Source organism: Notolepis coatsorum (assembly GCF_963971535.1).
Source record: "Notolepis coatsorum genome assembly, chromosome: 18".
Lineage (NCBI taxonomy): Eukaryota > Metazoa > Chordata > Actinopteri > Aulopiformes > Paralepididae > Notolepis > Notolepis coatsorum.
In genome coordinates, this window is record NC_140182.1 from 39,558,306 (window position 1) to 39,584,332 (window position 26,027).

At 42.7% G+C, this 26,027-nt stretch overlaps 2 protein-coding genes across 2 annotated transcripts; both read left to right on the top strand.

Moving 5' to 3' along the window:
* The first annotated feature begins 15,751 nt into the window (after positions 1–15,751).
* On the top strand, positions 15,752–21,907 carry rsl24d1 (ribosomal L24 domain containing 1). Its single transcript, XM_084334791.1, has 6 exons — positions 15,752–15,878; positions 16,780–16,893; positions 16,980–17,052; positions 17,196–17,259; positions 19,856–19,941; positions 21,246–21,907. The coding sequence occupies exons 1-6, from the start codon at positions 15,798–15,800 to the stop codon at positions 21,320–21,322; spliced, it is 495 nt and encodes a 164-aa protein (XP_084190917.1). The 5' UTR covers positions 15,752–15,797; the 3' UTR covers positions 21,323–21,907.
* Positions 21,908–23,049: 1,142 nt separating this feature from the next.
* Positions 23,050–25,301, top strand: LOC311245583 (cAMP-regulated phosphoprotein 19-like). Its single transcript, XM_084335480.1, has 3 exons — positions 23,050–23,229; positions 23,796–23,921; positions 24,026–25,301. The coding sequence occupies exons 1-3, from the start codon at positions 23,185–23,187 to the stop codon at positions 24,200–24,202; spliced, it is 348 nt and encodes a 115-aa protein (XP_084191606.1). The 5' UTR covers positions 23,050–23,184; the 3' UTR covers positions 24,203–25,301.
* Positions 25,302–26,027: the final 726 nt, after the last annotated feature.

The window sequence follows — 26,027 nt, forward strand, 5'->3', positions numbered from 1 at the left end:
AAACAAAACAAATGTAACTATTTGAACGTGACACTTTCATAAAACGAACAAGGACGGATTTATTTTGTCTGTGGAATGTATTGACATGGAGGGCCAGACCGGACACCACAGATGCATTTCACTAACTAACTCAGGCACCAGCTGTAAATCTATAGAATGTAGGCTATATATTATTTAACTTGTGTTTTTCTGATATTCTTTCTTTTGAATTGTACACTACGTGTTTTTACTCCCAAGGAAACATGAAATATTTTCTGTGTGGAAATGTTGCAACCAACCTCTTTGATACTCTCAAGATGATCACAAATAGTATAATAAAATTGTTCTTGAAAAAAAATTATTTGTGTCGTTTCTCGTTTGAGGTTATTTATGGTACAGTTGTGTTTTTCGTGTTCAGTGGGGGGGGGGGGGGGGGGGGGGGATATTACCTTCTCTTTCCCTGAAAAACATATATAGTAAAAATAGAAACACTTTACATATATGTCATCCCCTTCTGTCATCCCCTGGTTATTATTCAAAGCACTTCTTAGATAACGTATCTATATGGCATCTGTTCAATGTCACAGGGACACTGGCAGGGGTGGAACACAATTAAATACATCTACTCAAAGTACAGTTTTGAAGAACGTAATTGTATTTGAGTATTTACATGGGGACTATATTATACTTATTCTCAGCAACATTTCAACGCAAATATCCTACTTATTACTCTACAATATTTATCAACACTTGCAAGTATAGGCTACTAGTTAATTTTAATAAAAAATGGTTTGCATACAAAACGCATTAAGTTCAGCCCCCACCTGCCCTCTGTGGTTTTGGATGTGCGTGCACACTCTTATCTGTTGCATATAAATGGTGCATTTATATAGCTCTTTTATCCAAAGCGCTTTACAATTAGTTCCTCACAGTTTACCCATTCACTCACACATTCACACACCGACGGCAGAGGAAATCATGCAAGGTACCAACCTGCTCATAGGGAGCAGTTAGGGGTTAAGTGTCTTGCTCAAGGACACTTTGGGAGGAGTAGGAATCGAACCGGGAACCTCCGGATTACCAGATGACTGCTCTACCTCTTGAGCCACTGTTGCCCCTATATAAATATAAATATATTTATATGTTAATATGTTTATATGTTATATAAATATATTTATATATAAACATTTTATATAAATAAAATATAAAACATGCAATCAATACATAGATGCACATTTTAACTTTGATCAGCCAACTTAAAGGGAAACTCAAAAGAATACAAGTGAACGTTGCCAACTTTTACACAAGTAGAATTCTGAATGGATAACTATTAATTTTACTGTCTATCAGGGTATTTCTACTGAGGATTTGGATACTTTTTCCATCATCAAGCGTCCTTGGGTTTCTTGCGAGGCACTGCTATTATTATTATTATAGCAATAATAATTGCTATATAACAACATTATTATTATCACCGGACATAGATAGTAACATGTAGTTATATTATCGTATAGCTTACGCTCTGCACTCTAGTGGAACTATCCCTTTATCCAATCTAACACTGAATAATTTCTCTCCACATGTACACACCCACATCCGCTCCTCTACATAAGCGGGGTCGTGGCCACACTAACAGCTCTTTCCCTATTTTCACCACCGAAAAGTGACACCACTTTAGTTTAGTGCCGAAATAGTTATTGGAAAGGAGTTACGTTATTGGAGAAAAGGAGCTGCGTTGACATTATATCTTTGTTTTCTCTCTCACTATTTTTCGAGGAAATACAGCGATAATGTCTTCACCACCGGAGTGTCTAGAAGATGATGATCATTCTGACCTCCACCGGCGCTTCGCATTAGGGGCTCGCGTCGCTGAGCAATCCCCGCTGGGATTGCCTCCGGCTCGGATACCCACTGTCGCTGTGCTGGCCCCGCTTTTCAAGATGAAAAACACCCGGTGCGAGGGAGGTGAGCTTGGTGTTCGTTATGAGAATATCTCCATGCTCAGGTCGGCTATAGCCCGCGTACAACGAGGGGCTTGCTGCCGACGCCGCTGTGTCTGGTAAACACCGTTCTGAAGAGGGACGTGTGTTGCCTTTTTCCCTTTTTTCTTCGGATAAGAAGAGGAAAAGACAGCGGCTGTCTGAAGTGTTGGCCTGTATTGCTTTTCTCACGTTGTACAGTTTTCAGTAGTAGCCGCTTAGCTTGCTTCTGCGTGAGCTAGTGGCTAGCGATAGCCGGTATGAGCTAACTGTTAGCCAGTTAGCTGTTTAGCTACGACGTTAGCTGCCGGCTGCGCTCGGCTGGGAACGTTAGCTTGATGCTATCTGTGCTGAAGGGTCTGCAATTAGGTAAAATTAGATTTAAGATTATCCCCCTTTAAGTTCACCAACCTGTTTAATATGTGGGAGTTAAGTTATTATTTACCACATAATGTTACACTGTCTGCCTATTGATGGCATCTCAGGTTATATGACGGTGCTGCCATCTAGTGGGCCAGAGGTGGTTAGTGTTCCCTCGTAAGTGCGTCACTTCCTCTAGGAGCTTGTTGACGTTAGAACTTGGCCGGACATGTTAGAGAAAAAACGTACATCCAGCGTTGCTCTCGTTAACGTTATAGTTTGACGGTGACCAAGGCAAGGATGTAAAGTTGCTTACCAAGCGGACATTATACCACCAAGAGAGAGTGAGTTTTAGTACCCAGCTAATTCGATGTTTAGTAAACGTCTGGGATTAGCACATTACAGCGGACTATAGTATTCCCCATTTATCGTTAACAGTTAGCCGAAGCTAGCTAGCTCGGTGCTAATACCTAAAGTAGCTTCAGCTCATGCTTCGATAGCTGCTCTATACTGGACATATCAGTCGATATATAACACAGACCAGAGAACATTTAGATAGGGTCTGTGTCGAAGGGACGCTGTAAAAGGACACAACTAGTCCTATGTAGTAGCCATAGCAGTAGCCTGTGGTACAGAGGGGACCAGCGTGCGCCGTGCAGCACCACGGAGCGGAGCGAGACACTCGGATCCACCACAGCGGAGCATCTGGTCTGCAGGAGCAGACTGGTGGCGCCTATCGGACCGGGCAGCGTCTTCCCGCCCTCATCACCACGCAGCGGTCTACTACTCCTCGTCACAGAACCCATCCGGGTCCTTTTCTCACCCCCAGGATTATTAACTCTCTCCATCTCTCTCATACGGCAGAGGGAATTGTTCCTCTGACACAGTGGTAACCGCGGCAACGTTTGGCCAGAACACTTTAATATAACTATTTGGGCGCCCATCTAAATTTAGTAATAGTATTTAATTAGGCATTGTGTAACGTGATAACATTTTGTATGTATCTTTTTTCCCCTTTTTTGCTTATATAAAGGCATTATGATTCAAACAGTTTCCTCGCTCTTTCTAGTTTAGGTGACTCCATTTTTAAGTTATTCACTCAGTTGTGTATTTGGTACAATTAGTTTAAGAGTTAAGGCATCCTACCACACCCCCTAAGGTGACAATTATATACAGTCCTCTAAGCTCCCGCACACTATCAGTTAGCCTAGAGTTAGCTGTTTAGCTTGTGCTACAACCATTGGCGTAGCCGTGAGAATAGCAGGCCCTGGCACTCTGACTACGACGTCATCTTTGGCAGAAGATGTCGTCGGGCCTGCGCAAGGCTCCGGCCATTGCTTCTTCTGGCGGGAGCATGTCTATGTTCCCCGGGTCCTATGTTCCCCGGGTTCTATGTTCCCCGCTTTGATTGATTGATTGATTGAACATTTTAGACCACCAGCCCTGATTCCAAACTCTAACCTTAACCAGTTCGAAAGAGGGCCTAAGCTTAACCGTTCGAAACAACGCAGACATTAATAATTAATAAAATAATAAAAATTTATAAAATTTTCAATCTATTAATCAATCAAAGCGGGGAACATAGAACCCGGGGAACATAGGACCCGGGGAACATAGGGATGATCCCCTTCTGGCCTAGCCAGCGAGAGGCCTTCGTCGACGTGGTGGACCAACCTGTGTTGCGGCCTTTCGTCCTGCGTTCCTTGGTGCAGGTAAGGTGTCCATTGGACATTACCCCACTCTTCCTTCCTTCCCCTCCCGAATGTTTTTGTTAATAACGATGTTACCCTACAATGCTGTGCATAGTGGCATATGATCGAGGGCTGAGTCCCTCTCTTAGCTTGTTATTCTTTACTTGAGGGTAATGATGAAAATAACAAGTGGCAAGTTTTTTTCACACATAAGCAGAGCTGTGGGAAACCTGTTTCAAACAAGGTATTCGGCTGTGCTGGCGTGCATGATGTAAAGCTTTTACTCTACACATTTGGCGTCGTATCAGACCGCTGTCTTTGTCAAAGTTGGATGATGCGATGCATTCGAAAACTGTTTGTTTTCTGCTCTGCTCTCTATTACAGTGTGTATTGGGCTGTTGGTCACTTGGCCCAATTATTATTGAATGTATCTTTTTCAATTGTACTCACGTGGAGGTCTCTCTGGGGGAACTTCTGTCTTCCCCTCTTATGTGAGGAGCAGAATTGACGGGGTTGCCCTCAGTCGCATCATATAAGGCCCGTGTCTGTGTCTTTTTTTTTTATCCACTTTTTCTCCCATTTCTATTTTTTCTCCCATCCCAATTTCGTATCATCCAATTCAACTCTCCCCTGTCTCGAACGCTGTTTCTTGCCTCCCACAAGCCGGCTGCAATGTGGACTAAGTCATACATAGCACGAGTCCCCTCTGATACTCGAGGTAACAGCAGTCGCATCTTATCACCTGTGTGGCGCGATCTTTCAGCGTCAGGGGTCTGCGATTTGGAGGGGCGCCGCCCCCATCGCTTCCTGATTCTACTGCGCAGGCGCACCAACCGACCTGTAGGAGTCGCTGTCCACAATGCCCGATCCCCACCCATCAGTTTCCCACCCCCTAATACTGCCAATGTGTATTAGTATGGACGACCAGCTAAACTGAAAGCAATGTGGAGCGCTGGGCTCAAACAGGCGAACCCAGCGTCTCCAGTATTCGTGGTGAGCGCCTTGCCCACTGCACCACGTAGCCGCCCCGTGTCTGTGTCTTATTGACCGGCTTCCTGCTGCTCGTCCCAGACAGCATGGAGGGGACGTTGTCTGGTGTTTCTTATTAGAATTCACATTGATGTGTTTCGGGTTCTTGACGTGCATATAGCGCTGGCCCTGGGTGCTTCTGATGTGGAACCACGTTATGGGCCGGCGTGCCTTGGTTGCCCAATTCATAGAAACAGCGTTTTTTTATGCGGGCGACTAGGAAGGAGATTTTTTATCTCTACCGAGCGCCAGTGCACTAGGTTAGACTCGATGACTCACGTACATCTCCAGGGGGAGATGACGGAGTAGATCATTACATTGGCGGAGGGGTCTCACGCCCATGTGGTGGGCCGCCAGGAGCGGCGCATTCACGTTCTGTCCATCTTGGTGGCGCCCTCTGTGATGTTTTGGATCGTCACGCGTACCTACCCCCCTCTTAGGACTGGGGTTGGCAGAGTGACTACGACGCGGGACTGGTTCTGGTCACACCGGACTAGGTCAGTTAACCCGTTGTCCGCTGGGGCGCAGATCTGCTGTTCTGGTACCCCGAAGGACTTTGTGCTTTTCCGGGGGGGAAATGCCAGGTCGGTCCGGGCTTCGTGGGGATTGATGTCGTGGATGTGTGTGTCATATGTATGCCACTACGACTTGCCCATAACAGTGACGTGCTTGGTCCATACTGTGTTGTACCTTGCGCTGTGTTAGGGGGCCTGGTCCTTCTCCATTGTTTCATTCCTCCCTCCCCCTACTGGGCAGGGATGGGAGGGGGCTGTCGAGGTGGCTGCTGTCAACCCCTCTAGGCATCCCTGTGTAGGTCCCGGTCCGCCAGACCCAGGTCCGGACTCGTTCCCGTCGACCTGTTGGCCTGGGTTAACCCTTTGAAAACTGAAACACTTTGTTTCTAGGTTTTTCTTGGTGGGTTAAGAGAACAACCGCCTCCTGTTAAACTAAACATAGGGAGGTGGTTGGTTCTCCGGTGTGTTGGTAGCAGAGTCGACTCTCGGGTTGAGGCCGGGCTTGACCCCGTCTGCCCGAGAGTGTGCCCCCGCATCTTTCATGACGTCTGCCAATTGTGTCGGCCTCTCGTTTGAACCTCGACCCCTCTGGAGGGGTCGGGTTTGTTGAGGTCATGACATGGTGCACAACATACCGAACACACCTTCCGCCGGATACTGTTCTTACAGTAGACCCTTTAGGTGCCTGTCTAGTCCACAGTGCTCCGTGCACAGGTCTAGTTCTGGCCTGTTGCCTGGATTGAGGGATCAACTCCCTTGGGGGTTGTCTCCCCGGCGCGCCGTCTGGCCCCACGGTATTGTGGGGGGGTAGCCTCTTGGGGCTTACGGCCATGCCAACCTGGACATGCCCGATCTCGTCAGATCTCGGAAACTAAGCAGGTTCGGCCCTGGTAGTTCTTGGATGGGGGACCCCCTGGGAATACCAGGTGCAGTAAGCTGGAGTGCTTCAGGGCGGCGTGCCAAAGGGGGGAAGGGCCTACTCTTGATTTAGGCCGTGTCCGATATGCTGGCGATGTGGTGGGTGGTGTCATCAGTGACCGTCTGGTGGGGTCCCGATGCTACGGCATCGTTGACCTCACCGGGCCCCCTTTTTCGGGGGGTCCTGGCCCTCAGGCTGTTCCTAGGGCTGGGTCCTCCTCCGCGCTCCGCTGCTACGGCCTTGCCACAGGGTTGGTTTCTTGACCTGGACCCCGTGATGTTGGGGACTGTGACGGGGTTGTTTTGCTTCCCGTCCATTCCCTGGTGGCATGTGGGATGCGCGCCACGATCTGCTCACCCTGTGCGTTTGAGGTGCTAAACCCTCTTCGCACAGTCGGATCCGATTCCCTCCCGTCCCCCTCTAGGGGGTTCCGGGGGCTCGGGTCCTCCCCGGTTCTGATGGTTGTGGGGGGCCTCAGCGGGTACATTTGTCAAGCTTCCGCTCTGCTCAGCTCCTATGTTCCACTAGAGTGCAGAGCGTAAGCTATACGATAATATAACATACGGTTATCCTATAACCATAGTTATATGAGTATAGCGAGCGCTCTGCACTGACTCACTGAGGACCCCGTGGTCTTCGCCTTCGGTGGTGAAAGACTGGGGAAGGAGCTGATGGTGTGGCCCCGCTTAGCTTTGCTGTGATCTCGTCGGTAGTGGGCAGGGTGTACTGTTCTCTTTTGACAGCCTCGTTCAGCCTCTTGAGATCCACACAGATGCGGGCTTTGCCTGTGCTCTTCAGGACCAGCACCATGGGTGCACACCAATCGGTAGGCTGTGTCACCTTCTCAATGATGCCATTCCTCTCCATCCTTTGGAGCTCCTCCTTGACCTTCTGCAGCATAGGGAGAGGTACACGTCGCGCTGTGTATACCGTGTACGGCTGGGCGCCATCTTTCAGCAGTATTCTTACTGGTTCAGTTTGTAATGTCCCATGCTCCCCGTATGCCTGCAAATGTTCATTTTTCCCGCTGCTGCTCCCCGTTTCCTCCACTCTTCTCACTAGATTCATTTTCACTGACATTGGCCTGCTGAGTAGGGTGTTTACTGTAGGCCCCCGGATGACATAAGCTGTGAGTGGGTGTGTCTTACCCTTGTAGGTCACAGTGCTCTGGATCTGTCCTATGCAATGCAGCTCGCCACCTGGGCTGTCCAGTGGTATTTCCGCAGGCTCCAGCGGTCTGTTTGGCATGAGTGAGTGGTAGGTCTCCTCACGAATGATGCTCACATCATGCTCACAAAATCAGTGTCGATTTTAAACTCGACCGGTGTGGAGCCCATCAACACCTTGATGGCCCACCTCTTTGGCGACCCACCTGCTTTACTCACTTCCCCCATGTAGTACCCATCTTCTGACCTGGAGTCCTGCTGTTGTTGCTGCACTTCTTTTTGTTCTCTGACCTCACATACTGCTTTCCTATTTCTACACACTTTGCTCCAGTGCCCTACTTTGTCGCAGGTATTACATGTGGACTTTTTAGCTGGACTGTTCTCATCTCTACTGTGCCACGCTCTCCCACACTGTCTACATTGTCCTCTGTAGCCCCCTTGTGGCTTACCCTGGCGGCCATTGCCTTTGTAACGCTTGTTGTGAGTGACCTCGTGTATCGCCCCACCTCCGGCTGTCTCTCCTTGCATGCTGATCTGCGCCGCAACCTCTTCAGACTGCCTGACAGTCTCTATGGTCAGCGCGAGTGTCAGGTCCCTCGTCATCTGCAACTTACGGGAGACTTCTTTGTCGAGGACTCCAACGACGATTCTGTCACGGATGTTCTCATCCTTGCTCGCACCGAAATCACAATGCACAGCCAGTTCATACAAAGCCCTAATAAAAGTCTCTGCTTTTTCTCCTGCTCTCTGTACCCGTTGATGGAAACATGCCCGTTCGTGTATGACGTTCCGTCGCGGTACAAAGTAGTCATCGAACTTCACTAGCACTCTTGTAAAGTCATTTTCATGTGCTACTACTTCAAATTCAAACGAACGGAATATATTCTCCGACTCGCTTCCCATAGCATATATCAGACTGCTAACCTGCACGGCACCATCTTCCTTATCCAACTTGGTAGCCGTTCTGAATCTCACAAAACGTTGCTTCCATTCGGGCCATTCTCCTGGTTTGTCGAAAAGGAAAACTCGCCGGCGGTTGAAATTTTGCCATTTATGTCTACTTTACTTCTGACACCATGTAGATTAATCGTCTGGAGGCTATGACTTGGTGCGAGCTCAGCTCATTTATTGACAACTTCAGTATGCAGTAACAGACTGACTCATTCTTCTTCTTCTTCTTTTGATTTTTATTGGCGGTTGGCACAGCCTTCTTGGTGCATTACCACCACCTCCTCTAGCTTGACGCGGTCCTAACGTTGCAATACCGCCATCTTCTGGAACCCTTTACCTCCTACAATGTCCATTCTGCATTCACCATCCTGGAGTGCAGCTAACGCTGCTTCCTCCTGACTGAGTCCCCCTCCGCGAGACACGCTTCGCCTCCTGTGGCCTGACTCTGGACTACTCGATCACTCACAACTCTTCTTCTCTAACTCTCTTACTTGATCACCCACAACCCCCTTCTCTAACTCTCTTACTACTTCCTGCCACATCAACCCCTTCATACCCATGTGTTGCACTGCTGCTTTAACTATTAACTTTATCCTTTCTGTTCTACTGCTAACCATCGCTGTTGCATTCACTACTCCTGCCACAAAGGCCACTATATTCAACTTCTCCCCCCACACCCTGTCTTTCTCCTCCTGTACTTGTTCTACTGACAAACGCCCTTTTCCAAAACCCTGTTCCCTACCTTGCTTTATCTGATCCTCCTGTACTACCCTCACTGCCAAATGCCCTTCTCTAAACCCCTGTTCCTTACCTTGCTTTCCCTGTCCTACCTTCCTAGCTGCTTCTGCATATGATATCCTACCTTCCCTCCTCACCTGCTGGACCTCTACCTCTCGTTTCATCGCCTCACAACCCCAATACGCCACACTATGCTTCCCACCACAACTACAACACCTCGGCTCAGGGCCGGACTGGGGAAATAATTCATACCGGGAGATATAGCGCGAAATATATCCCCAGTCAGGCCACTTTTTAAGCGGGGGGTCTGGGGGTCCCCCACCAGGAACATTTTAGTTACAAATACTTAATTTCCTGCATTCTGGTGCATTTTAGTGCATGCAAATCACAAACTAATGAGCCAACAATTGCTTAGTACAATGTACTGTTATGAACCTCAAATAAAACAGTGTACAATGTGTGTCCCCCGTCCCCCCCACCTCCAATGTACAGCCCCCACCCAGCCACCCAACCCCACCCCACCCACCCAACCTCCTCCAATGTACAGTTTCTACATCAAATGTATATACACTCTTTTTCTGGACACTTTTGTATCACAAACAGTACTGTATTTGCAAATCTGATATGTCATACATGTATAGATGTAGCAGTACTGTCTATCTGTATGTCATGTATGTCTTATATGTTATGATGAATTGAAAATGGGGGACCCTGATGTAAACAAGACGAAAGTCTTTCTCTGGTCTTAACAATTGTAGTCTATAGTATCCATGTGTATTTGTGTAAAGTATTTTAAAATCTTTTACCCAACATTATAATATAATATATAATGCTGTATTGTATGTATCTGTGTGTATGAGAGAGGGATATGCACATGTGTTTGTGCATAATGTGGGGACAGGGGGGACGGGAGGGATTGTTTTTGTGTAGTTATCCTATATAGGTTTAAGAGGGGAGGTCGCTTATAAGCCCTTGGGTTTTTTGACCTTTCCTGCACATTTTAACTGTTCTTCTTTTTACTTATTTTATTCCAGAATGTATATTTGTAAGTGCGAATAACAATGAACAAATAAACAATTGTATGTATTGAGCTGTACTGTACTGTACTGTACCCATTCTGCAATCTGTTAATACACTTTTCAATCAATCAATCAATCAATCAATCAATCAATCAATCAAGCTAACATCCACGTGTTTATTTTTCTCACTGACTAACCTGCTGGTCCCTTGACTTTGGGCTTGGTGCAAGAAAACATTTGATAAATGTTCCCGGATTTAGCAGCATCTCCTGATGCAAGGGCCTTTCTTTTGTTTGCTTTCTCCCTCTCTGATCCACCCTTTCTCTTTCTTCCACTGTCCATCTTGACATCAATGTTACTTTCGCTCTATCTCTCTCCCGAGTCCCCACTTCACTACCTGGCTCAGTGTAACCTCGTTCCCAGCTTTATCTCGTGAGAGTGCCATCTCTGCCATTCCATTCGCCGTCTCCGCTGTCAATCAGTTGTATGGCCTGGTCCCGCCTCCACCAATCACATTCACCAATCACAGCACGGCTCCATTTGTGTGTGTGTGAGAATGCTCCGCGAGAGGGGGAGAGTCAGACACTACTCCAACTCTGTCGCAGACAGTGAAATCCTGGTTGTTCCCCCCACCCCACCCACCTATTATCGAACTATCGCACCGCCGCAACTAGAAACAATGGCGTCTAAGTTCAGTGGCCTGACTGTGGGCAAAAAATATTATAATAATAATAATTAAAAAAAAAAAAAAAATGTAATTATATAATTTTTTTTTTTTTTAATCTGTCCAGGTCAGGCCACCGGGAGAACTCCCGGTGCTCCCGATGGCCAGTCCGGCCCTGCCTCGGCTCCACTCCCTTGTCACATTTCCCATACTCATGCTCCCCACTACATCTCGCACATCTCAGCTCCTTCCTACATGACTTAGCTATATGCCCAAACTCCTGGCACCTGTAACACCTCAACGGTTTCGGCACAAACTCCCTAACCCTATATGCCATATAGCATAATAATACCTCTTTTGGACTAACCTCATCTTCAAACTGAATTACTATCGTCCCTGTCTCCTCCTTCTCTGCACCTCTCTTCATCCTTTCTACACTAACGTTCCCATTACGTGCGTCACTCCTCAAATCCCCTAACAGCTGCTCCATACTATAACCTTGATTGGAATTCCACTAATTACCCCTTTGCAACCACCATCCATTTTCTCCGCTACTTTTACTACTCTACAGACATTCACTTTGCCAATGCTCTTTATTTCCCTTGCCTTCTCTACAGGTTCCCATCCCCCAACACCTTTCCGTACATTACCTCTCCTAACTGTGCCCTAATGAGTTTTGACAGCTGTCTCGGCTCTATATTCTTAACTCTGTCTTCACCCTCAAATTGCACCATACATTCAACCCTTCTGTAAAATCCCTTCCTCGACCCTCATCCTCTGACCCACTCCAGCTATCCCCCATCTCTTTCTTCCTCTTACTCCCCTTCCCCTCACTTCCCCTACTCTTCTTCTCCACCTTTGTCCACCCTTCTCCCCCGCTCTCCTCTCCCTCACTACACTCCATACTGTCACTATCCGTCTCCTTTTTCTTGGCTGAAGTCTCCGTCACCTCACTTCCCTCTCCACACGAACAAACAAAAACGTCGGTACACCCACACTCCACATCCACCAAATGATCCATTCCCGACCAACCACCACTCCCACCAGTTAGTCAGGAGGGTGCCTTCTCACTCCAATAGCCAACTGACTCATTCACGTTCAGTGTAACGATATAACTCCAGATCAATGCGCATGCCTTAGAACTACCCCTGTATATCTTATATACTTCCGTATATGACAGTCAGCTTGTGACTGCAACTTGTTCTTGTTCGCGGACGACTTAGCCCTGCTGGTCTCTGACAAGAACAAGTTACAGGTTGAAAAAACCCTCAGCTCTGAACTCGGCAGAATCTGCACCTGGCTCGCTGATAACAAACTATCATTACACATGGGCAAAACAGAGTCCATTCTCTTCTGATCAAATAACAAACTCAGCAAGACCGACGGCTTCTCAGTTACAGTGGGTGACAATATTGTCACAAGGAAAGATGAAATTACATACCTAGGTTCCATCCTAGAGGCAAATCTTTCCTGTGACAAAATGGCATCCAAGGTAATAAAAAAAGTCAACCAACGAACTAGATTCTTGTACTGGATCTCCTCTCTGGTAAACAAGAATACCCTGAAGACTCTGGCAGGAGCACTCATTCAAGGGTACTACGACTATATGCTTGCACCTCATGGTACCAAAGCACCTCAAAGGCGCTAAAAACAAGATTACAAACATCACAAAACAAACTGGTCAGACTTCTACTTGACCTTACCCCTAGAACCCACCTCACCCCTGCCCACTTTGACAACCTAGGATGGCTTAGCGTAGACGATAGAGTACAGCAACTTGCAATGGGCCTGGTCTACAAGATACACTATACGACTAAGGTACCCATGTACATGTCAAAATACTTCCCAAAGGTCAGTGAATACCACAACCACAACACCAGAGGAAGCTCAACAAATCATGTTAAACCCAGATTCGGCTCAAACAAGGGACTAAACACATTTCGCAATTATGCCACATCAATGTGGAACGCCCTACCCAAAGCTGTAAAGGAATGTGAATCCCTACCCACATTCAAAACCGCTCTTAAAGAGCACCTACGGGAGGCTGCAATTCGAAACTGGCCACTGTAAATGTCCAAACCCCCCCACCCCCTCCTAATAGACAGTCTCCTCCCCACCGCATGTATATATTCTCTCCCCACCGTATGTATATTTCTCTCCCACCCACCCACCCCCTCCTAATGTACAGTCTCCTCCCCACCGTATGTATATATTCTCTCCCCACCGTATGTATATTTCTCTCCCACCCACCCACCCCCTCCTAATGTACAGTCCCCTCCCCATGTATATACTCTGTCAGGATCTATGGGTAACAGTACAGTATATTTGCATATCGTATATGTCACAAATGTAACAGTACTAAATACCTGTATGTCATGTATGTCCCTATGCCATAAATGTCATGTATGTTGTGTAGGTCATAAATGTCACTATGAATTGAAAATGGGGGACCCTGATGTAAACAAGACAAACGTCTTTCTCTGGTCTGCATCCCCTTAACAATTGTGTGTATTGAGCCGTACTGTATTGTACCCATTCTGCAATCTGTCTGAAAAAAGTTTTCATTAATTCATTCATTAATTCATTCATTCATTCATGCATGTGGAGAAAATTATTCATTATTAGATTGGATAAAGGGATTGTTCCAATAGAGCAGAGCGCTCGCTATACTCATATAACTAGGGTTATAGAATAACCTTACGATCACATAGATCATAACATGTCCCCTACTTGAGTCTGTACCCTCAATGTAGGATATTATGAACACACCAATAACTTATTTATAAAGCTACAAACATTGAAATGCATGGACCTAGTTGGTTTAAAAACTGCTCTCATTGTATACAAAGCCAGATATAAATGAATCCCAGGCAACATTCAAAGATGGTTCAGAGACAGGGAAGGAGAATATTAGAGAGGGAATCTTAAACAACCAATGGTACACTGTACACTACGCTGAAAAGCATGTGCATATCCGTTTGTGGAGTGAAGTTGTGGAATAATACCTGAATACATCAAAATGAGTAAACATATTGCACAATATAAAAAGCAGCTTAAAAAATACACATTCGAGAAATATAGAAATGAGTAATCTGGATAAACGAAGTTATGTTATATTGTGTTATGTAGTGTTGTATTGTATTTACTGCTGTCAAGCGACTCAAGTTTTTTCTTTTTGTACTAAATAAAAGTATGTTATATAATGTATTATACTAATTTATGTTATATCAAGTAAAATTAATGGAAGAAAAAATGTAAATGTAAGGGGGTAGGGATCAATAAGCTTAGCTTCCCTCTACTCCTTTTTTGAACATGACTAACTACATTGCTCTTGACCTTTTGTTTATAATTTCTTTTTTCATTATGATTGTTCTGTTTGAAGGAGCTTGATATTGTGATTTGTTTGGAGGAAGGTGGAGAATACATGTTCAAAAATAAACGTTTCATTCATTCAACTTAAGGCGAGACACTGCAGGTGAATAGGCAAATATACTTTTTTTGTTGATTTTGAGATTTTGTTATATTTTGCTTCCTAAACATGTCGTCTATGAAACTAGTGACAATAAAACGTCAATAACACACATTTAGTTGTTTATTTTACTTCATTTTGCCTTATTGCATCCATAAATGTCCACATATTTAATGGGGAAGTGCCTCATTTGCATATATAAACATACATTTCAGAAAACTTGCAATATATTTTTTCTTAGTTTATGTACATAACAAACTGGGAAAGTTTCATAGTGATATCTATTCAAATATGTTTTGCCTATTAGGGGGTACTACACTGTATACTACACTGTTTGTAGCCTGTGTGTAGTTCTGTTCAGTTCAATAACATCATTATTATTATTATTATTATTATTCAGTTACCAGGCATGTGTTTAGGTTGTCTATTACTAATGGTTTGATTAGGTTTTGTGTTTGTAAATATCTGTTTAAAAAAAAAAGTATGGCATTTTACAATACAGAACTTTGAAGGCGTTTTCCCAAAAATGAGTTTTAAGAGTTTTTCCTCATACTCTGAGCCAGAAATATCCACTGCAGTAGCACTCACATACACCAAACCTTCCAGTTCTATCCATATCTATGTTCTGAAGGTATTTACAGAAGGGTTTGTTGATATCGCATTCATACCCTGATTTATATCACATTTCATTCCTAAAAACATGGCGAAATATGGAATTTTACCATAAAAAATGGACTGAATGGAGTATTTTCTGATTTATGGAGTGATAAAAAGAGATATCCAAAATCCCCTCTGTAATAACCTTTGGCTCTAATATGTCAACAAAATGAAACTATAATTTTGAAAATGGCTTTATCCAATGTTCAGATTTCTGTCCTGGAATTATATGCAAATTAGTGCATATTTAAGTAGATAATGCCTCATTTGCATATTTAAACATACAATTTCAGAAAACTTGTAATACAAAACAGTCTTGTCTTAATATAAGTAATCAACTGGGGAAGTTTCATTGTGATATCTATTAGTTAATTATTTTACCCTATTCACCTGTAGTGTCTCCCCTTAAATACGATGTTTTTATAAATAATCTATTCGTTTGCAAAATTGTATTTGCATGCAGTAGAGTAGACAATGATAGATAGGCCAATATGGATTTATAGAAGCTAGGGTTTGATTCGAATAGATCCACTAGGGGGCGGCATGTCTCCAACTAACAAACAACACAACCTCAGACTTCATTCGAAGAAGACGTGGAATTGTTGTTCCTTTTTCGTGTAAACGTGCCCTCGCTGTCCGCTGGCAGCTCGAGGCTGCGAACATGCGAATAGAAAAGTGTTATTTCTGCTCGGGGCCTGTGTACCCCGGGCACGGGGTGATGTTTGTAAGGAACGATTGCAAGGTATGTCCGTATAAATGGCTTGTTTACATAACTGTACACTATAGTTATTAAGGTTTTAACATTGTAGTGGGCTAAGCGAATGTTAGCTGTGACGTACGTTAGCCACATGTGCGGACATGCTTATTAGGCAGCCCTTTAACAGTTTAACTTCTCCGTTTAATTTGGTCAACAAAACTCCTTTAAAATAAGCTAATTTAATATTGTATAATCTTTGAATTTATTAGGTATTGCCTGTCACCTCGTGGACTTCTGAAACTTAATAAATGTTAGCTCGGATAGCTACTTGGCTACTAATGTGTTGCTGGGCCTGGGCCTCCTTCTGCCTTGGCTGTGCTTGATTATGTTTAGTAGCATCTCCAATGGGTATGTTGTCGGAATTAGAATGCCTCAAAATCTTATTATTCGCCAAATCAAATGTAATATGTACAGGAAATGTTTTTTTTTGATCGGTTTGATTAAAGAAATCTTAAGTCTAGCTCATAACCACGAGACACGTTGATTGATTGATTGAAAACTTTATTAACAGATTGCAGAATGGGTACAGTACAGCTCAATACACACAATTGTTAAGGGAATGCAGACCAGAGAAAGACTTTCGTCTTGTTTACATCAAGGTCCCCCATTTTCAATTCATCATAACAGCTTGAACGGGTTTGTTTGGAACTTTGGACGAACACAAATTATAATAAACGATTATGATTCGAGACATGCTTTTACAAAACTCTTCACGTTACCTAAAACCACTGTTTTAAAGAACACTGTAATGTATAGAACTATGTCATACTGGAACGGATTACCACCGTTTTAACAGATTACAGATCAGTAATCACTAAATAAACAAACAGGAATCACAATAAATAGACCCTTCCTTACTTTTCTCTGGATTTTTTTTTACATTTAGTCTTTCAGATTCTGCAAATCCAAATGCCACAAGAACTTCAAGAAGAAGCGTAACCCAAGGAAGACCAGATGGACCAAAGCGTTCAGAAAGGCATCTGGGAAAGAGTTGACAGTGGTGAGCTTGTTACCCATCATGTTCCAGCACTGGAAATGTCCATATGGTGACCTAAAGACTTAACTAACACAGATATTATTTTTCAGGATAACGCTTTGGAGTTCGAGAAGCGCAGAAATATTCCTCTTAAATACCAGAGGGACCTCTGGGGCAAGACAGGTAACGCATAAATATGTGGAATCAAATATCATTCTGCTAGCCATTTCATAGGGACTTTAAAAACGAGCTGTAATTACTGTTGAAGATTAGTATTAGGGAATGTGGGAACCTGGGTGATAATGAGTCACTTCTCTGTTTTACAGTGGAAGCTATGAAGAAGGTGGAGGAGATCAAGAGGAAACGACAGGCTAGATTTATCATGAACAGGTGAGTGATGTTTTGTTTTAAAGTTGGGGAATATATTTGGGTTTGGCTTTTTTATTTCAACTGTCGTTAGTTTCTTGCAGTTTTAATATATATAATATAAGATTGTGACTGGGGCTGCCCTTTTAGGCGAGAAGTAATTTGTAAAGTTTTTTTTAGTTATTTTCATGGTGGAAAATTATATGCATGCCTTTGACAATACAGTAATTGTTGGTATTTGTTTAATGCAAACATTTTTCCATGATTAAATTAATTTATGGGCAAGGCCTCATTGACAGCAATGTGGGAAACACAGTTGTGCAGATTTCTCAATTAAATGGACTATTAAGTTTGTCTCTTTAGTCGTAAACAGTCACTTTGTCAAAGGGGACCGTTATGTGGTTGAAATTAGGGGTGGGCATCGATTTTCTAATATTCGTATAATCGTTAAATTATAAAAAAAAAAATGAAATATTTTATGTGAAATGTCTCAAAATATATTTCCCCTTCTTTTTACCAACACCTACACTGTAGTGTATTAAGATGGGACCCTTTTAATTGTTAGAACGCTGAACTGCATGCTGGGTTTTTTTAGATTAGTCGATAGTTTTAGGGATGCCCTGATCACGTTTTTTTACCACCGATACCGATCGTCTTGAGCCATATCGGCCGATACCGATCGTTTTTGGTTTTATATATATTTTTTTATATATATATATATTTTTTTTTATAAAATATATATATTATATAATTAATTATACTTGTAGTTGTATTATCTGCGAGACATCGCCACCACGCAACAAGTCAAAATGCTCGCTATCTCCACTGTCTGTGTGTATACTCTGCTTTGTGTATACTCGAGTAGCCTCCAGCTCCAGCAAGGATTCTCCGGCGCTGCAGCTGGACCCTATACTCTGCCCTCATGCGATGGAAGCCAGGGGCTCGAAAACGCATCGAATCAATGTTATAACTGTGAACTATTTAGCTTAATGGGACATTTCGTTTTGAACAGTGAGCTAACGTGAGCTAACGGAGGTATCAACATGCACTACTAGACTATAGTTGCTGGAGCATTTGTTGATTCAGGAGCTATCAGTAGCTAGCCGGCTAGATACCGTTAGACAATGCCTCATGTACTAAAAGTGAATAGTTGACTGGGTCATTCTGTTTAAACAGTAACGATAGCTAGGTAGCTAACGTTAGCTCACGGTCCCATGCACTATAGACTAGAGCAGAGGAGCCTCTGTGTTTACACGGGTGCGGGAGGGGCAGGCGGAGGAGCGGCAGTTTGCAGCTCCGTGTGTCTGAGAGCGAGTGAGATCTCCGCTAAGAATTAGGGATGCACGATAATTATCGGGCCGATATCAGCAATTATGACGTCATCCCGATAAACGTTATTGATAGCTCCGATAACATATAATAAATTTTTTGGTTAAAAGAAATCCGGTGTGGGTGGATTTGGATGAAGGGCGCTTGTTTTTATTATAGCCTCCTCCCGTTTTGCCAGTACTGTGGTAAAACTGATAGCGTGTGGTTTAGGAACAGGGAGTTTTTCACAAATCCAGCGCTCCCCTTCTTGGATGTGACGTAGTCACGTTACATTCGGAGACAGACAGTCGATCTGCCAATTACGTCCCTCCGCTTGCACCCACCTCTTCTTCTTACCACCAATCAGAAGCTCGTTCGTTTATTTACCTCCGGATTGTCGGCCATTATTCTACTCGGAGCTATAACGTTAGCTGCTCCCCGCCAGCCACATTGACAAGTACCAGCGCTTATACATTACTGGCAAATGTCTTGTTGCACTTGTGGCAACGAGCGTTGTCAGCATCGACTTTAGTAAAATAGACCCAGACTTTTTTTGAGGAATTTAAACGTCGCAAACTAATCTTGTTGGCCGTTTTCTATCGCTCCTCCCTCGGTCTCTCTCTGCCTGCGCGAGCCGGCTGTTACACACACACACACACACACACACACACACACACACACACACACACACACACACACACACACGGGTGCTGTCGAGAGCAGAGCTGTGAGTGTGTGTGTGTGTGTGTGTGTGTGTGTAAGAGCACAGCCGGCTCGCGCAGGCAGAGAGAGACAGAGAGAGGAGAGATAGAAAACGGCCAACAAGATTAGTTTGCGACGTTTAAATTCCTCAAAAAAAAAACTCCATAATTTCTCGAGTACCGATAGCAGTACCGATGACGTCGGAGCTTATAAATACTAAAAAAAAAAAATTGATAAAAAAAAATATATATATACAGTTAAAAAAAATATTATAATACAATAAATATCGGTATCGGCTTGAGGAGCATAAAGTTATCGGTATCGGTGGCAAAAAAATCAATATCGTGCATCCCTACTAAGAATTGGATCATGTTTTTCGATCGGTTTTCACGATCGGTGAAAATAAAGCATTATCGGAATTCACCGATCTCATATTTATACTGAATATCGGCCGATACCGATCGCTGGCCGATCGATCGGGGCATCCCTAGATAGTATTTTAATATTTCCCAGTGACTGTTGAATAGCAATTTTGAGTTTTGCCCATCCCTAGTTGAAAGGCGGGTGTGTTTACCTCGTCATCCATTCTGTTCTTGCACCCGTTCTACAGATTGAAGAAGGGCAAAGAGTTGGAGAAGGAAGAGGCCATCAACGAGGTGAAGAAGAATATTCACCTCATCAAAGCACCACATGCAGGTAAGAACACTCCTAAATCACTCAGAAATGTGGATGTTTTCTCTTTCCTCGCTACAACAAGTACATCATGATTAGGGCAAAACATATCTGTTCAGTTAGCCTTAGTACCAAAATAATTTTCTTGATGTAATTTGGCAATTATGTTTAATAAGCAGGTAATGTAGTGTTTTGAGTCCACATGATCCTCAGTCCAAAATCCTACAGTGTCTCTTACAAGTAGCACTTGTAATATTAATAGCACTATAATAGAATGGCATTCTGGTCAAAGTAAAGCTCCTCCATTGGAAGTTATACTCAAGTAAAAGTGCTTGATATTAAATGTACTCATCTAAATTAAAAGTGCTTGATTTTAAATGTACTCTGTAAATGTGCTTCTTCCAACATCATGTCCTGACATTTTGGTACATAGAAGCATTTCATGTTGGATGCATCAACCTCCTAGACCTAGAGGTTCATCTGAAAGGGTTGTTGTTGTTGGTCCAGTCATGCCCTGGCAGTTTCCTCTTAGAATTGGCTGGAAAGTACATAATTGTATAAACTGTATGCAAAACATTAAATTTAAAAGTCACTCGTACTTGCAGGTGTTATGTAGTAGGTGTATGTATAAATGTAGTGGAGTACAAAAGTAACTTTTGTGATGTTGTAGATAGAAATTTATTAAGTCCCCTAAAATGGAAATACTCCATTTACAGTACACTAAAGTACAAACGCATACAAAATATACTCAAGTAGTATTCTCTCAAGCCAGCCTATTTCATCCACAATCTGTCAATTCTCCCGACTGCCCAGGGGCCCCGGAAGTGGAGAAACAAGCATATATCCACGTTCACTTTTAGGAACCATTTCAGAGCTGCTGATTTACAGACGTGTCTCTGGAACATTCAAAGAAATAGGCTGGTGTGAGAGAGATTATTTAAATAGTACAGCACTATTTGGAATGAACTTCCTACCACAGTCAGGACACCGAAACCTGTCCAATCTCCTGCTTTCAACTAAACACACACTTCTCCATCAATGTAAAAAAAATTACTAACCTTTACTAAGTCATCTACTGTGCCTATATTACTATGTTTATACTACTATATGCACTCTGAGTGTAACACAGTTTGAGACTGTTTGATGAACAATATCACTTACCCTTAGCTGCCAGAGTTGAACCCTTCCTGCTGACTTGTTATAGACAACTTGTAAGTCGCTTTGGATAAAAGCGTCAAACTAAATGTAAATGTAGAAGATATTGTATAATGATTATTAGTCCCAGGATTTTGTAGCAGCACCATCTGAACCTGTTATCTCTCTCCTAGGCAAAGCCAAACAGATGGAAGACAAGATGGTGCAGAAGTTGCAAGAAGATGTGGCGATGGAGGATGATGACCTTTAATTCTAATGTCCAGGACAATTGAACATCTTTCATGAAAATCCAACTCAAGAACAAGTGAATCCTGTACATTTGTTTTGGAATGACAATTTCTGAAGAGCTAAACACATACCTTGTTAAAAACAATCGTATACATTATAATGCTGTACATGTGTTCATGTACTTGCCCTACAAAGATGGACATCAATGCTCCAGAGTTACAATAATAAACTGCCCTAATTTCCAAGTTCTCTTCACTGAGTGTAATCCATGTTATGAATAACATTCATATTTGATGTGTTCATTTGCTTTTGGGGGGGGGGGGGTGTAAATATATTTTCTTTTTTCTCTAATGATGCATCTTATCATTGTTGGGATTTTTTATGTAGCCTATTGTATTCACTGAAGCAGAAAAATAATGTCATCAGTTCAAATAAACGTAATAAAAACAAGCATTTCCTATTCCATTTTTAGTAGAGCACTATGTTCAATTCATTATAATTGTATCAGATTTTGTGACTAAAGCACATTATGGGGCTGCACTCCTTTCACGAGTAAACTACATGTCACTATTTGACAAATAAAAAGGTACCATCAATTGGCGTAAAAGTGTTTACAGTTTTTCTCTCATTTCCTCAACCCTAAACACATCTCAACACAAAATGCTAAATCCTACACTTTTCTTGCAAAAGCACACTTTGCCCTCAACAGTTAACTTCACTAAATGGTATTTTCTTTTCAAATGACAAACTCATACATATGAGTAGACATTCTAAGCACTCATTGAACACTGGTGCAAAATGGAAAACACTGCTTTATCAGTAGAATTATACCTTTGCATGTTCAGTGTTACACTTTCACCTGTTGGATGTTTCAAGTTTTGTTACTATATTTGTCATGTATAAAGTACATGTACATTACAGTGAAATGCTTGGTTCTGTAAAATAACCATAATGTTAAAGTATGCTCAAATAGAAAACAATGTTTTACTGTATAATAACAGTATTTATTTACCCAAAATGGGATTAAATGAAAGAGAACAAATAGGCAATAAACAAAACAACTATCCTGCCTACACTCCCTGTCTTCTTCCTCCACCTCCTTGTCCTCTTCCTTGCTCTGCTCCTCCTTGGCATCTTCCTCCTCCCCGTACAAATAATGTGTTTAAGCAATTGAGAAAAAACTAACAAAAAAACAAGCAAATTAAACAAAAATTGACAATTGGTTTTCTTAGCGTTCCCTCAAACTATAGTCTACCCATATAATTCTGTATGATAGCATGTACAATAATGTTGTATATACAGCATACTATTTATACTTACTGTATTTATCCACATCTATCTACATACCTGCATATATAATCCTTTTTGCATAGTATCTGTAGATACTATTTTATCTACATATCCCTACCTACTCTTACTAGTTACTCTGCTGGCCAGTATGACTTACTACCATAGTGTTTTATATTATTATACATGCATCACTGTTCATAATAATACTACACCTCTACATACATCTGATTAGCACTATTTTTCAGTAGTACTCATTTATATTTTATATCCAGTTTAATCACCTAGACTGTTGTATATTACTACTGCACTTTACTGATATGTTTGCAATCTGTTTGGATGCTAAATGTATTTTCGTTGTACTGTACTTGTGCTGTATAATGGCAACACATTTGAATCGAATATAATCTAAGCTCAACGCAGCAACATGAATCGACTCTCCCTGGCATTGATTCGCGGGCCTGTTGATGGACAAGTTGTTCTCGCCGTCCCCGCGCTCAATCGCTGCAATTCGTGTCAGGACAGGAGCAGGAGCTGCTTGGAGAGTTCTCATTTTAAAGACTTTAATTTGGGTTTTATACAGCTAACGTTAACGTTATGTCTGCCGAGGTTGAAGGAACTATACCTTCCGAGGAACAGCAGGTAAATAAACGTAGTAAAAAAAATCAAGTTGCCTCGCTAACTGTTCCGAGCCATCGTTAGCTAGCGTTACTGTAGCTAGCTAGCTAAGGATTGCATGAGCTAACGGTATTAGCTAACTCTTAATCAGTCTGGCGCAACATAATCCTTGTTATTAACGTTAACTGTGCTAGCTAACGTTAGTCACCCCATACATATAGATTACCCGTTTGGTAACGGTGAAACAGAAAGCAGAGCGAGAATGCTAGCAAGCAAGGTGACGTTAACGCCTTTGGCCAACTACGTTAGCAAGCGGTGGCTATCATTTTGACACGTTAGCTATCCTGGCTAACTGACAATTCCAAAATCCTGTAAAGATCAGCTAGATGTACCCATGGCGCTGCTTGCTCATTACTAGTTTAACTGGTCACTGCATGGTCATTGTCTGGTGTCAGAGATGGACATAAAGTGCCGTTGAATCATTGTTTACATGGAATCTGTCATTTGAATGTCACTCATTCTCATCAGTCAGAACAGCTAGCTTTATAAAAAAAAAAAAACTGCTGTTTTTGTCTATGCTTGGTCAACAGGAAATGGAGGATAAAGTCATAAGTCCAGAGAAGGCAGAGGAGGCCAAACTGAAGGCCAGGTATCCTAATCTGGGAGCCAAGCCCGGGGGCTCTGACCTTCTTAGGAAAAGACTCGGACAGAAGGGGGTGAGTTTCAGACCCACACCTGTCGGCCAACTTCATACTTCTATAATCTCATCCATTCTTGCAATGTTCTCACCTTAAAAAAAAAAATGTCCCTCTGTGTGCAGCAAAAGTACTTTGATTCCGGGGATTACAACATGGCAAAGGCTAAGATGAAGAACAAACAGCTGCCCACGGCTCCGACGGAGAGGGAGAAAGCTGAGGTCACAGGAGACCACATCCCCACTCCTCAGGACCTGCCTCAGAGAAAGCCTTCAATTGTGGCCAGTAAGCTGGCCGGTTGAATGGCACAGCTTAATGTTTACTGTCCTGTTACCATTCCAACCTCCTCGCGTATCCTCCCCCCGCTGGCTCCCTGTTGGTTCACATTTCATTCTTCTTTCTTTTATTAATTCTTTAAAAAAAGAAAGAAGAATTTGTGAATCACGCTGATTACTGAATTATACTGCAGAAATTATTGACAAAATTGTACAGGTATTGCGTTGTCGGTCATCTAAATCAAAGAGTAATAGTTTCAAATGTTTCTCAAGAACGTGGAAAAGGCTAAATAGTATGTAATCGCTGTATACTGCGTCACACCTGGAAATGTGAAGTAGATGTGGAGGCGATATTCCTCTGGCAGAACATTTTCACTTTTGAGCACATAACGTGTGGTCAACGGTCAGCCTCTGACGTCAGGGTTTTCGCAGTCACTCGGCCCCACCCTTTCCCCAACTCCCGTAGATGATTACTAACAGGGAAGGATTACTTTAACCATGGACAGGGAACAAAATTAAAAAAGATATTATGGTCCACATTGTCTTAGATTGTATGTGTTAGAAGTCTGATTTATAGAGTAGGTTCTCACAAATGTAAACAAGTGTTTTGTGACTCTGCACGGGGCAGCCTGTGTTGCTGGTTGACTGTTCATGAACTGGCATGTGTGACAAAAAGTGGAAATGTTCAGACAAAATGAAACATCACATTTATTAAATGTTCCTTTTGATAAAATCATCCTTGATCATCTTGCCCCACCCCTCCCCCTCCAGAAAACTGAGTACTGTAATCTGGACCACACAAATGATGCCAGCTGGTCATGTCGCAATTCATATTATAGTGACATTGGTTTTCGAAGACCGGTGTCGATCGGCATCTCACCCTGACCTCTAAAATGGCCTTAACAGTAACGAACCATCGTTTCTCTTGAGCAATATTTGCTCACTAGGTGAGACTCTTCGTTTGTGAATCTAGCCTGAAATGTCTGCCACACTGTCTGACTGGAATCATTTAGGCTTGTATGGCAAGCAACTCCCTTCACCTGGTTGGAGTGTTTTGCATGCACATTTACTCTGCAGTCACACTGTGCCATTTGTTTTGTAAATAAAATAGTTTTGCATAATATTGCTCCAACTAAATGTGAAATTATTGAATTGAAACTTGCTTTGGTCTTACATTTTATTTATGTATTGTGATTGCAATACTGAGCTAAATATAGTACATTTACATATTTTCTAGGCTTGATTAGCAATGTTATTCCTCACTTTTCAACATACTATAGTTTGGACAAGTTCTCCTTTTCCATAACACGACAGCTGAGATTATTATGGATTGTGTCCAGAACACACAAATGTATATATTCTGTGTCTCAGATGCAAGGAAGCGTCCTATTATCCTAATTAGTTACCTCTTTTGAATGTAGGTAACAGAAAAAGCATTAGTTTTAGAAAATTAAAATGTCTTCTCCATTTCCTATCTTTTATTACAACGAATTACAATTAATTGACAATACAACAGATGGACAGGTGTGAAGAGGGTTACAAGCAATTATGATTAATGTTGAGGAAAAAGCTGACGGGTACAATCAGTTAGAGGGAAAAGATAAGGGTTGAAAACAGGTTAAACTAACATACTAGACATGTTCTGATGGCTTTGGGTTTGGTTGACTGCTGGTGGGATACATTCATGGGTGCACAATTTAGCCAAATATAGTAGTAAATGAATTACAAAGATATAATGGTAATTGGAGTCGGAGGACAAGACGCCATTCGTTTGAGATGTCCTCAAGGTATCATCTCACGCGACCATGGCGGATGACCGTGGCGCCCGTTTCCATTGATTGATTGATTGATT

Bases quoted from the DNA above. Each gene is read 5' to 3' on its own strand.
- LOC311245583 (XM_084335480.1), top strand. From the start codon at position 23,185: ATGTCTGCCGAGGTTGAAGGAACTATACCTTCCGAGGAACAGCAG. The intron at 23,230-23,795 runs GTAAATAAACGT...CTTGGTCAACAG, and splicing joins TACCTTCCGAGGAACAGCAG to GAAATGGAGGATAAAGTCAT. The intron at 23,922-24,025 runs GTGAGTTTCAGA...CTCTGTGTGCAG, and splicing joins AAAGACTCGGACAGAAGGGG to CAAAAGTACTTTGATTCCGG.
- rsl24d1 (XM_084334791.1), top strand. From the start codon at position 15,798: ATGCGAATAGAAAAGTGTTATTTCTGCTCGGGGCCTGTGTACCCCGGG. The intron at 16,894-16,979 runs GTGAGCTTGTTA...ATTATTTTTCAG, and splicing joins CTGGGAAAGAGTTGACAGTG to GATAACGCTTTGGAGTTCGA. The intron at 17,053-17,195 runs GTAACGCATAAA...TCTGTTTTACAG, and splicing joins GGACCTCTGGGGCAAGACAG to TGGAAGCTATGAAGAAGGTG.